The 13,849-nt window shown below is 40.6% G+C and overlaps 1 protein-coding gene across 5 annotated transcripts in view; it reads left to right on the top strand.

Annotated features, from left to right (window-relative positions):
- GRAMD2B (GRAM domain containing 2B) overlaps positions 1-13,849 on the top strand; it is a 103,351-nt gene that overhangs the window by 73,462 nt on the left and 16,040 nt on the right. For 3 of the 5 annotated variants that reach the window (XM_046666725.1, XM_046666728.1, XM_046666729.1), the window contains exons 3-8: positions 2,659-2,770; positions 5,455-5,521; positions 6,445-6,548; positions 10,285-10,380; positions 12,439-12,510; positions 12,610-12,690. In XM_046666725.1, coding sequence (XP_046522681.1) covers positions 2,659-2,770; positions 5,455-5,521; positions 6,445-6,548; positions 10,285-10,380; positions 12,439-12,510; positions 12,610-12,690 — 532 coding nt within the window. Of the gene's footprint in view, positions 1-519; positions 563-2,658; positions 2,771-5,454; positions 5,522-6,444; positions 6,549-10,284; positions 10,381-12,438; positions 12,511-12,609; positions 12,691-13,849 lie in introns of all 5 variants that reach the window. The other 2 variants (XM_046666727.1, XM_046666726.1) reach the window with 1 other exon arrangement.

Below are 13,849 nucleotides of genomic sequence, written 5' to 3'. Positions count from 1 at the left end.
TTATAAAGCACCTGGAAAGGTTGGCCAGGTTGCTAATGAGGCCTGCCCGGGTTGGAGTGTCCGCTCAGCCTGTGGGTGTGCATAACTGCAGTCACACTTATCTAGTAGCCATAAAAAAGAGCAGAGGGGAACACCATCTGGGATCTCCATGCAGGGTGTACACGTCTTAGGGGGATGCCCGTTTCCTGGGGCCAGAGTCGGTTGGATCGTGGGGCTGTGAGGGGACAGGTGGTTTTAAGATGTGGAGCTGTGGTCCCCATCACTCTCAGAGGCACCAATTATGTGCCTTCTTTCACATAGAAGGAAGAAATAGGCACTTAAAGTTGCTTTTCAGCACTTAAAAGAAAATGGTTAAGCCAGTGGTCAATTTCAGGTCAATGTGGCCACTTATCCATCCAAGTGGAGGAGTGATTGCTCCCTCCCTATTATTAGAACTGTCAGAACTGCTACCTTCTATGCTTTTGGCCTCTGCTAAGGGATGATTAAATCCTGCTTTTCCCTTTCTTTCTGGCTACCCAGCCCATACCTTCTCTCCAAATCTATACTTCACTCAAGACCAAGTGTAAGTTTTCACTCTTCCCCCCAATTTTTCTTCCTATCACTCCCAATTATCTCTCCATCTCTTCTGCATGCCTGTTTTAACACATCTCACTTTTAACCATTCTTTCTAGAGCTGTTTCCTGTCAGAGCATCCTGCCTCACTCACCAAATGAGTCTCTCCGCAGAGGCACCAAGCATGTCGTTTCTTGTATTTTTCACCACTGCTGACTGGCTACTGCAGGCATTTTTAAAACACTGTTGGTTTTACTCCAACTTCCCCAGGCTTCAGAGAATAATACATTCATCATCAGGGCATGTGTGTTAAATTTCGTGGACATGTGATCTGTGGATTTGCAAAGAGCCCATGCTTAGTTTAATGCTCTCCTCTTGCTGTCGGGAAGTTTTGAATAAGAGGCCCACATGTTCCTTTGCACTCAGCGTCCGGTCCTGCTCATCATCATCTGTAGGAAGTGAGAATAACATGGTTGAGAAGACCCAAAGAAATCAATACTGTGTAAATAGGCACCCCTCCCACTCCCACCACAGAGGCCAATACTATGCAGCAGCCCCTTCAGCTTCTGCCTCTTAAAATTAGCAAGCGGGGAGCTGCCCTGCTTGTCACGTGTGCTTCCAGGCCATAGTTCTTTAAAAGGTCTAATCGTTGCCTTGGTGATTCCAGTAACATTTATTAATTTGAATCAGTGGAGGTGATAAATTCAAATTAGTGGATGGTACAAATAATAGGTAAAGTTGACATTTGTAAAAATAATTTTATTTTCAAGTAGAGTATAGATGTTTTCTCATAATTTCAAAAAAAAAAAAAGCGATCCCTAGAATTCTAAAGGAATTTATATCCATGAATAGATTCATTGGCTGCTAGCTCAATCCGAATCTGTGTACCTTGAATTGCTGAGAGGTATTTCCACCTGTGGTTTGAGCATCACGCAGTTGAACTGTTGGGGCGGGAAATGGCCTAGGACGTCACATAGTCCTTCTTTTCCCAGCTGAGAAAACCAGAGCCTAGTATCTCTCTAACTTCAGTCATTTCTGTCCCTCTGTCACACCCGTATACCACTTGAATTGCTTAAGATTCTTCTTAAATCCACTTTGAACCAAATATTGTTTTAACTGAGCCTTATTCTAAGAAATCATATTGTAGAATCATGGATCTCATGAGCTATTTTCCTCCAATAAACAAAAAAATCTACATAATTGTATCATCAAACTTGTTTGTATATATACCTCTAAAAATCATACCCGCATTCCTCTTTGAAATGACTGTGTGCAGCTCTAGGTTTGCAGATATGTGCAGATTCACACGTCCACTGAAATGGAGAGCCAGGACTGGAACACCTTAGAGACAAGTCCTAGAGCTCTGACTTCTGCCTTGACAAGAACGAAGGAAGACTTGACTTCCAAACATGTTCGTCTTTTTTATCCTGACTTCACTTCTACCATTTTCCCACCCTGGGATGTTCTGTTTCTCTTTTCCTCAGATCCAACTCCTGTTCATCCTGTTAGGCCCAGTGTATTAAACCCACCTCATCCTATTGGTCTCTTCTCTTACCTCCTGTTGGACTTATTGTCTCAATGCCTATGATATGTCTTGTTTGGCTGCTAAATCATGTGCTGCCTTTTTAAAAGATGTTTGATGCCTGCACAGACTCCTTAAGGACAAAGACTGTTTCCTGTGCCCCGGGGCATTTAACACCGTGCCCCACTCAATTAACACTTGTCAAATAGAATTCTAAAACAAAAATCTTCTTTGATTGAACTCTACCTGCAGTTTTCTTGGGTAATTTGCCTCCAGTACTCCTCTATACACTGATTAAAATACTTTTGATACAATTACTTTCACAACTCGATTGTGACTTCTCCCTTCTGTAAGTTACCATGTCTGCAGTTTGAGATTACAGCCTGCTGAAATCCGCTAGTCTCCTCCAGCACGGGCTGTGTAAATGCTCCTAGAGGCTTCTGAGTGATTCTTGATGTCTAGAAGAGAAAAACGAATGTCATGTTCTCTTGTGAGGTGGTATAATAATCAAGATTTATTATAATAAAATTAATGAGTAGCATAAAAAATTCATCTTATAGACTCCCTGGGCTTTCTTTCCTCAGGTCAAAATCCAGTTTTGACGGTGCCTCTTTAGCAAGTGATAAGAATGACTGTAAAACAGAAAGCAAAAATGACTCTAAAACTGAAAGGAAAAAGTCTTCATCTTCCAGCCAGGTAATCTGGGAATGAGACATGTGCTGTCTCAGAGGGTGACAGAAGCATTAAAGCCAATGGGAAGAAAGAACCCCAGTGGGTAGCTTCCTGCTAGTCAGGACTAACGTAGGTATAGATTGTAGAGAATCTAGAAGAAAGGACGGGCTATACTTCCTTCAGTTAATTTGTCATTGATGCTGTATTTCACAGCTGACCTTTCAACACAGGCTGAGTGGTAGTGAGTCCTACACTGTGACCCCAAACTCTGACAAGTGCCCAGAGAGCAAGGACCAGCACAGAGTCATGTGCCTGTCTAATAATTAGCCAGAACCAGGAGAGGTATGACATCCTTGCATTAAAAGTAAAGAGTCTGGGGGCCGGCCCAGTGGCGTAGTAGTCAAGTTCATGAGCTCTGCTTTGGCAGCCTGAGGGTTTGCAGGTTCAGATCCCAGGCGCAGACCTACATACCACTCATCAAGCCATGCTGTGGTGGTGTCCCACATACAAAATAGAGGAGGATTGGCATAGATGTTAGCTCAGCAACAATCTTCCTCAAGCAAAAAGAAGAAGATTGGCACAGATGTTAGCTCAGGGCCAATCTTCTTCCTCCCTGCCAAAAAAGAAAAGTCTGATAAGGCACGTGTGCGAATAGAAGGTGACCCACCTGTCCACAGAGGAGGAAAACCTGTGAACAGGGTCATGATTCTCATCCAGCAGTAATTTTGATTCTGATCTAAAATATACCCAGATAGGTAACAAAGCCCAGTTCTGTGTCAGAGTGTGACACACTTACTCAGTCAACAGTTTTAGGTGTTTTTTTTTTAACATGTCACCCCTAACTACTTAAATATGTATCTCCTAAGAACTAGAACAAAAAACTGTTGGCACACCCAAGAAATTTAACTGAATAGTAAATATACAAAAATATTATTAATATAAAATCCATTTTGGAATTTCCAGAATTGTCCCAATAGTAAATGTCCTTTATAAAGGTTTTTTCTTCCCCTTTCTCTAGAATCCAATCAAGAGCCATGTATTGCATTTATTTGTCATTTCGCTTTTAATTTAGATCAGTCCCAGTACATTTTTTGGTTTTTTGCCTTTTGTTACATTCTTTTTTTTTTTTTTTGAGGAAGATTAGCCCTGAGCTAACTGCTGCCAATCCTCCTCTTTTTGCTGAGGAAGACTGTCCCTGAGCTAACATCCATGCCCGTCTTCCTCTGCTTTATATGTGGGACGCCTACCACAGCATGGCGTGCCAAGCGGTGCCATGTCCGCACCCGGGATCTGAACCTGCGAACTCCGAGCCGCTAAAGCAGATGTGTGAACTTAACTGCTGCGCCACCGGGCTGGCCCCTACATTCATATTTTTGAAGACTCTATGGCCTAGGACATTTTGAAATCAAGTGTGCACCCAGTGTTCTTTGTAGCCGTTAAAAACAAAATGTTAGTGAAGCCCATATAGATCACCTAGCTTTAGTCTAGCTTACTCTCTGCATGTATAGTGTTCTCCCAGGAAGCTGCGTGAGGTAACCTGCTTTAGATGTGGTATTTATCTATAAAATAGTGACCTGCAGGACAATCTGTTGTCTGCATGAGCTGCCTAAAGCTCTTTTTTATGGCAATACTAGGGCCAGTTCTGCCATTGAGACCACTCCTACTTTGGATAAGAAAGCATCGAGGGCCTCCTTGTAGATCTCTCTGTTCTGTTCGTAAGACTTTTTCATCAAAACATCCTATCAGGCAGAGTGGTCCTGTGGAAGGAGGACACAGCTGTTCCTCTTAGTAGCTGTGTGGTACCAGTTCAGTCGCTCAGTATCCCTGAGGCACAGTGTCCTGACTCATGGAATGGGGACATCAGTTCCCAGGTTATTGTGGGGATGGTGTTTGTGAAAGCATTTGACAAACTGTAAATTGCTGTCTATATAATGTTGTTGTCACAGTCGTGGAAACAGATGTGTTGAAAGTGAAGTGATGGAGCATTTCAGACTCTTGGGGGGTCTGCCGCCCTGGAGAGTTAGGTCTTTTGTGTGAAATCCTCCTTGTCATCTCCCCACCCCCGACACTAGCTAAGGAAATGCCTTCACGACAATGATAGTGTTAGTGACAATACCAGATAGTAGGTCCCTTAGATGTACTATCCCATTTAAGCCTTATGGCATCCTTCTGAGACAGTTGCTGTTTTTGCGTCTGGCACAGAAGAAGAAACTGAGGCCAGAGAGATTAAGTGACTCGGCCACCATGATATACCAAAGGAGAGGTGCAGCCAAGACCTACGCTTAGGTTTATCTGACTACAAAGCCTTTAGCCCTTGCCCTCTGCTAAGAGTGCTCACTTTTCTTTAGTGTCCTGGGATCCGCTGCCTTCCCTGGTGAGGTTCCTTAGAATCGACTCATTTCTTATTAAGCACATCCTTGTCCAGCCTCCTTGGCAGCAGGCTGACCACGAGCCGCATCGTGATTGTAGATGCATGTCCAACCAACAGGTCACTCATCTTCTTGGAAAGTGAAACCTTTGTGCCCTGCCTTCCACTGTTTTTTTCACTGAAGTGTTGTCTTGGAGACTATAGATGAGGGAGGAGGAATCTCTAAGGTTACTATATTAGGGGAGGGAAAATTTGTTATGTAATTTAAATTGAAGTTAAAATTTGTGATGTTTCACAAAAAAGCGAGAGCAGTAATCCCTATGTTTTGTTCTCATTATAGTACAAGGCAAATATGCACTTTCACAAGCTGTTTCTTGATGTCCCAACTGAGGAACCACTGAGGCAAAGTAAGTTGTGACCTGTTTGACTTCCTAGCTACATATTTGAAAAGATGCGAATTGGTTTGGCGGAAGAGAGAGGGCACTGTCTTGGGGCTGAATCACCAAGGGGAATAGGTTTCTGAAAGTCATGGTGTAACAATCATGCCAGCTTCATTCAGCTTTCACCAAGCACCTTGAAAGATATGAAAGTAGAATGGGAAACTGAATCTTTCCATGATATGGAATCATCCAAGAGGATCACAGAATGCTATCCTTGCCTTCCACATTCACTGCCAAGATGCATTGTGATTGGACTGTCATGAGTTTTAGGATAACAGGACTGGAGTAAGAGAGGCCTCTAGAAGGATGCTAAAAAGGCAACCTACATTTAAGTGCACAGACAAGTGTTGATGCCGGTTCTGTGCAGGGCATGATAATCCACCTAAACATCTTGCCTCGCACACCAGTTAAGCACCTACCCTGCTCCTCTGTGGTTCATCAAGGGGCCCAGGGTTCCATGCTAGCCTCCCTCAGATGCTGGATTCCTACCGTGCTCTCCACACAGGAAGTCTGCTCCTCCTGCAGTGGGAAGAGGAGTTGTTACTGATATTCCCAGGGAAGGAGGGTGGGGTGCTAACATTAGCACTAGGGTGACACACCTTCCTAAATAGAGGAGATGTTTGCAACACCGTTCTTGATCTTTCATTTGCAATGATAGACTTGCCTTTCCATTTTTATTTTTATACTAAAGCTTGTAAGACTTTGAATTAAAAAACAAACTCTCATCTCTGTAGCTTTATCCCACTAAAGATGACTGAAAAAGAGGGGATAGATCTTTTGAGTATGTGAGTGTATTATCGCTGCCCGTCCCTGAGTCACCAACGTATATACACAGTTTTCATTTTACATGGAAATTCTCAATGGTGTCATACCTGTACATATTTTCTCAGGTTTTACCTGTGCTCTACAGAAAGAAATACTGTACCAAGGGAAGCTCTTTGTATCAGAAAACTGGATTTGTTTTCATTCCAAGGTCTTTGGAAAAGACACTAAGGTTGGTATAATTTTTTTAAAGGAAAGCTAAACCCTGCTCTTTGTTATATATTGTGAACATTAATTGTTTTAAGTATAGCAATATTTATAAATATTGCTATTAATATTTATATTATATTAATTATATTTATTATAATATTTATAAATATAAATAAAGGTATATTTATTATACCTTTATACCAAGTTTCCTTTACTGTAGTTCTAAAGATTACAGGTTCTAAATGCCTCTAGATGACGCCAACTTTTCTCTTCCCCTAAACACCACTCTCATTCATTTCCTTATATACATATATTTTTCCTACAATTCTATCGTAAATTCTTTTTACCCAGATGTCACCAGCAAACTCTCAAAGTTGTTCATATGAAGAGTGTGCCATGATTTGTTCAAAGACATATATTAAACCCAAAACAATTTTTTTAAACCCAAACCAATCTTTGCACCATATTCATACCAGTTACCATCAGAGACGTCTAGGCAAACAGGCCTGTAAATGAGGTATTTATTAGAGCTTACTTGGTATCATCACCAGCACAAAATGAGCAGGAACTGGAGTGTCTAAAGCCTAAGTCTGGCAGAGTCTCATACCCACAATCCCCGGTGGACGCTGACTGACGTTTTTTCATTCTCATTAAACACAGATTTGGGGGAGCTGTGACCCCTGGGCCATTAAGGAGAATAGCCTGAAGGAATTGGCATTTTTCCCAAGGCACCGCCTTAAACAAGGACCTTGAGACTGTGTCATAAGGGAAAAGATAATTTCCTCCTGTTGACATTCTTTCCCTTTGAGCTGTAATGTCACATCATACAAATTCATTCAGGCCACCAGAATAAGGCGTCAGAGAAACACCTTAGATTTGCGTGACATGAATGAGCCTTCAGTCATTCTGATTCATGATTATGAATAAGCAGCCTTTATACTCATGAAGTAGCTCATTAAAAACTTTTGTTTTGACTAGTAGATAAGTTTTATTTAAATATTCTCCCGAAAGCCACTGGCAATCTTAACAAACATAATGGAAATTCTTTATTTTGCTGGTGTTTAGTCAGCAGACTAGTATATTATTCTTTTGGTCAAACATGTTGTTTTTATATTATTCCTTTATTATATAGAGTTATGTTTAGATAAACGTTTTAGATTCACAGTATTATCTGGATCAGTATAATACAAAGCAAGATTAAGCAATATTTCACCATATTTCTAGATTTCTGGATTCTAAGAACTTGCTTATGGAGTGGGGAAGGGGATTGGGTGGTACTGATCTCCAGTTCAATGTGACAAAGATAATTCTGAGGAATACAGAGAGAGCCAGCACCTCAAAGCAGCAGGGGTTGAAGAGATTAATGAGCAAATAATTAAAGAAGTAGTCTTTGTTAAGGGATGGGGGAATTCACAAAGCCAGTAAGTACAGTTTCAAGTTAATATGATTCTAGCAATGGTTTCAAAATCGTACTTCTACCTAAGAGAGAACTGACAAAGAAAAGGTAAAAGGAGTGGCCCTGGTTTTTTAAAGACATAATACACTGGGATTGCTTTTGCATGTGCTGTATCTAATCCAAGAGACAAGAGATGGAAAATTAGCAGGGGGTGGGAACATAAGATTATAATAGTGACATGTATGTTTCTTCCCTACCAAGGATGGTGTCAAGGAGATTTGGGCTCCAGCTCTGTGGCAGAACGTCCTCACTGCCAACAGACCTTGGTCCAGCAGGATCCAATGTCAACAAAGGCAACCAAACAGTCTGCTCTAGGAGGGAGAATTTTCTAAGCATCCTAGCCTGAAAAAAAACATTAATAAAGTGCAGCCTTAATTTAATCAGGTCATTTTAGTCAGCCCGTCGCTATTCTCAGATGCTAGTAAAATTAAGTGCATGTATCACATTCCATCAAGGCTCAAACTGAAAAGTGATTTATGCTTTATTTCTCAAATAGCATTGTTGTCATTTTATACTCATGAAGCACTTGATTGAAAACTCCTTCTTACGGATGTTCCATGCTTTAGATTATGCAAAAATCCAAATTTATAGCCCCTTGTCACTGTGTGTTTGTGTTGTTGCTCAGAAACAAAATTAGACTCGTTTTTATATCATCATCTATCTTGATAGATAGATGATGTAAATTCTTTTTTTCCAAAGTTATCCCAACTTATAACTTCTGAATTATCTCCCACACTTCAAAAGTTTTGTGGGAAACTATCTTTGGCAAAACAGTTTTTCGAAAATGTCTAATTCAGATTAGCCCCTTATTCTTGCACAGTCTTCCTATCTGGAACTTTGAGAGGCAATAGAACAACTTTATCTCATAAACATAAATATGGATGGAAATATTCAGAATTAAAAGCTCACTTTTCTTCCTTCAAGCTGGCAGTTCTAATAGAAAGGCCCTCATCTTCCCCACTGACCTTGTTGATCTCTTTCAGAATATGTGAAGCATTTTTACAAAATAGATGTTTGAGTGAGTGTGTGTACCTATGGAGGGAGTCAGGTCATTTTTTTTTTTTTTTTACTGTGTGTGACTGTTTCTAGGGATCAAAGTGATGTGATCCATTTTTCTTTGAGACCAAACCTGGTTGGAGGGATATAACATGAAAGTATCAGGAACAACTACTATTCTTTGTGGCATCTGATACATTCTTGTAGTACGTTGTATGAAAAAGAACCCATATTTTGGGTCAGATTGGTTCACGTTCCATCTTGTAACATTATATTTATGACCTTGCACAAGTCATACACCCCTCTAAACAAATGTCTTTACCTCTTAGAATACCTACTTTATAGGATTGTCATAATTCAATGACATTCTCATCTGGCAAATAGGAACCAATGATAGTAGCTGCTACATTTGTCATTGTGGTTGTTTTCTATTGTTTGAACCAGAAAAAAAACTTAAAGTTCTTTTATTTCACCCATCCTTTTCTTTTTATGTATATATATATATTTAACTTAATTTTTTTCACGTTCATTGTAATATATTTTTAATTCTGTGTAGATTACATCATATTCACCAAACACAGACTAATTATAATCATCACTACACGTGTGCCTAATCACCCCTTTCACCTCTCCTTTTTTTATGAGACAAATGAGGAAATGAATGACATTTTAAACAAGTGCTAGGCATTTTCCATATATTTTCTCATTTAATCCACAGAAAATCCTGGGACGTGGGTAAGACTATCTCCATTTTACAAATCAGGAAACTGAGGCCTAGAAAGGATAGCTTGTCAGGTTGAGTAGGTCATGTAGATGGTAACAGAACTGAGCCGAGAATTCAGGGCCCAGACTTTCTGTCCACTATTGGTTCTACCACACTGGTGCTTTTCAACATTCTCCCCACCCACAGGCACCTGTGGTCAGAGGATAGTGGGGTACATGGGGACCAGCCTCAAGTGGATGACCACAAACTCAGAACTTATTTAGAGCCTTGGGCTTATCTGTAAAATGATTGTAAATTTTGCATTCTATTCTCAAGTCTAAGGATACAGATTTCCCAGCAAGCCCTTCAGTAGAATTGATGATCCAGATTAGTCCTGTGGCTTTGTAAACACCACTTTGAGGAGGCCAGGGACACTCCCATGCCACTCTGTAAGATTTGATTTTCTTCAAGGACGCTGGAGAGCTTGCTGGTGGTTTTGATTTCGTTGTCAGTCTTTTTTTTTTAATTTTTCATTTAACATGAAGATTTGAAGTGCTGTTCTGTGAAGCCTGAACCAGTGTTAACTCGGTGATTCTGTTTCAGATCTCTATTCCGGCTTTCTCGGTAACGCTAATAAAGAAAACCAAAACTGCTCTTCTGGTGCCAAACGCCCTGATTATAGCGACAGTCACAGACAGGGTGAGTACATATAGTGGAGCGGGGGCACCTGTACTCTGTTCCACCCTGGGCTCTGTTGTCTTGGGGCCAAGACAAGGACCAAGACCCTGAACCATAAATATCGTCATCTCCTATGGTGAATCAGGAGATGTGCTCTAAGACTAATTGGTAAAATCACAGCCTGTGGAGTGTTGTTTCCCCTCACAATCTGATTTATTCTCATAACTGTTGCCAATTTTGAATTTCCTGCTGATTTAATTACACTTGCTTGACCAAGGTCAAAAGATAAAATTCTTTCCCTAACATCTGTTAGGTCAGGCTAAACTGATATATTCAGTTTCTTCAATAATATTTGAAACCACCACCACTGCCACCACCTTGTTGACAGGGTGAGGCAGGGTGACAGTGAGGCGCCCCTGGGGTGGCATGGCCAGCCTCCCCATAACCTCAGTTGGTACCTCTCCATTGCCATCCCAAATACATCAAGCTCATGCTTGCTATGCGAGTGCAGCTTCAGGACGGGTTTCTAGCCCGTCTTTGCTTCCAGGTTGCCTTAACTTTCCCTCTTCTACACAGAAACGCTCAAGCTGTTGTTGACTTTGGGCTACCCCAGCCATGTGCAACCGGAAATATTTGCATTGAGAGTAGTGTGTATTTTAGCTTGGCAAGAGAGGGGAAACATAATGGTTTGGTTACTCATTTTTCACGTGAAATTATTGTTTTAATATTTTACCTACTATTTCTATGAAAGCATAAAAACAACATCCATTTCTAACCATACTGGATAACTTGAAGAGGGAAGAAGGGAGAAAGAAAGATAAAAGAGGCTATTCTGATGAGCTAGGAAATATGTTAATAGCTATTTTTGAGAATTTTTTTTTAAATACTAGTGGCTAACAAGCTTCACTTACTGCTTGCCAGGCATACGCTGAATGCTTTCCTTGTATTTTCACATTTATTCCACACTACCACCCTATCGTTAAGAAAACTTGGGGCTGGCCCTGTGGCTAAGTGGTTAAATTCATGAGCTCCACTTTGGCGGCTCAGGGTTTCGCTGGTTCGGATCCTAGGCACGGACATGGCACTGCTCATCAGGCCATGCTGAGGTGGCGTCCCACATGCCACAACTAGAAGGACCCACAACTAAAGTATACAACTATGTACTGGAGTGCTTTCGGGAGAAAGGAAAGAAAAAGAAAAAGAAAACTGAAGCTAAGAGGGATTAAGTAAGCAGTTTGCTCAACGTCAGCCACTTAGTAAGTGTTAAAGCCAAAATTTGCAACTGGGTCTGTCTAAAGCCAGACCCCACAATGTTAGCTACTTTGGAATACAATACTTGCTTGGAAATTATATCAAGTTCTCTCATGGGTGAGTGAGAGGGGTAATCGCAAACTTTGGAAAGGGGATCTAGAAAGATTCTGTGGCTAAAATAGATGCAGAAAGAGTGAGTTTTTGTTTTTTCACAACGTACTGTTTTTGGTACATTTTTCCTTATGTCATTTGTCTCCAAATTACTTGACTAGCTCTGATTTTACTCCTTTCCCATAGCTTACTTATAAGAATCCATTAGAAAATCTCCATATTTGTACAAGGAATAATCTGGAAGCGGTTTGAAAAAGAATGAGCCTGTTAGAGCTGCTGGGAAAGTTTCAATGGAAATCTAGGTCAGGGCAGAGAAAGTGGACCCTCGGGAATTGTTAAATACCTTTTAAAAAAAGGAGAGAGAGAGACTTTAAAGAGGACCTAGCAAATATCATTAGCCTCTTTTTAATGTCCAGGCCTTTTCCTGTCTGTTCTTGTTTGGGGCACCGATGTCAGGGTATTGCAGCCTTGGTTTTGTTCTGCATTTCTTTATTAAATTGAGTTTGGGGGTTTTGTTGCTATTGTGCAGGAATATATTAGCTTTACTCCAGGCATAGAATAAAACTGAATGTGTGGATGAGCAGAATGAGAATATAGACCAGAGAACAGTCTATATTGTTTGAAAATGACAAAAACATATACAGACAAATTTTTGAGCTTTGAGCCCTCGCTTCTCATCAGGCGGTATCTGTTCATAATTTCATGTTTGTTTTTCAGTACATATTTGTCTCCTTACTCTCCAGAGATTCAACTTACAAACTACTAAAATCCGTATGTGGACACTTAGAAGTGAGTACAACATCCCTGAGCCTCCGTTGCTGTCTCTCCTCTGTATTTCTTACGGTTTCATAGTTGATCTGGTTTTTCATTTTGTTTTAATAATTTCAGAATACGAGTGTTGGTAACAGTCCCAGTCCGTCTTCTCTTGTAAACAGTTTCGGGGCAGATCGTCCTTCATCTTTGCCTCTGGTGAGTTCCCTATGTAACTATCTAAATGCAAAAGAAAGAGACTATGTCCCACAATTACACTTCTCCTTACACCATGACCAGGGTGCAGGGGGAACTTAGGACCATAATATTTGAGGCAAAGTTGAAAAAAACAGGGCATTTCTGTCCTGAAGAAGTGGGGACCATAGGAGGCCATAAATTTTTTTCAAGTAATTGAAGAATTGCCCTGCAAAAGAAAAGAAACATCGTGGGCTATCTTGGCAAGTCTACTGGTTGCCAAAGGTATTGATAGTTTTGCCGCATTTGCTTGTCAATGTTGTTTTAGAGGGATTCACAGTCTACTTGGGGAAGGGCATGATTCATCCCACAAATCGTTGAATGTCTTCTACGTTCAATGCGCTATGCTAGTGTACCCTTTAAGAACACCAGGAAAAATCAAAACTAGTTCTTGCCTTCACAGACTTTATAGCTTAGTAGAGAAGATGAGGAATACCCAGAAATAACTGTAAAGAAAGTTATAATGCCCAGGTGAAAGATAGAGATTCTTTGATTCCTTTCGGTGTTGTTGACTGCAGAGTAAATCGCCACTGGGAAGTAGCTGCCCCGATTTGTACACTATTTGTACCTATAATGGTAGAATGTTGGCCTGAGAGAGTTCTAGGCAGATTATTCGAGTGATTATTCCTAAATTGATTATTATTAAATAGTGAAAGGCCTTTGGCGAAGCACTGTGAACCCATGGTTTCAACATCTACAGATCTTTTTTTGAGAACTGTTAGAAGGTAGAGGGATTGAAAACATATTCACACAAAAACTTGTACAAGAATGTTCATAGCTGCATTATTCATAGTAGCCAAAAAGTGGAAACAACCATCAACTGGTGAATGGATAAATAAAATGGAATATATCCATACAATGGAATATTATTTGACCATAAAAAGGGAGAAGTACTGATACGTACACAACATGGATGAATCTTAAAAACATGCTAACTGAAAGAAGCCAGACACAAAAGGCCACATATTGTATGATGCCATTTATATCAAATGTCCCAAGAAGACAAATCCATAGGGACAGAAAGTAGATTAGTGGTTGCCAAAGGATGGGGGAGGGAGAAATTGGGAGTGACTGCTAATGGGTAAAGGGTTTCTTTCTGGGGGTGATGGAAATGTTCTGAAAT

The sequence above is a fragment of the Equus quagga genome, chromosome 7 (assembly GCF_021613505.1).
Source record: "Equus quagga isolate Etosha38 chromosome 7, UCLA_HA_Equagga_1.0, whole genome shotgun sequence".
In the NCBI taxonomy this organism is placed as follows: domain Eukaryota; kingdom Metazoa; phylum Chordata; class Mammalia; order Perissodactyla; family Equidae; genus Equus; species Equus quagga.
This window is presented reverse-complemented; position numbering and strand designations above follow the sequence as displayed.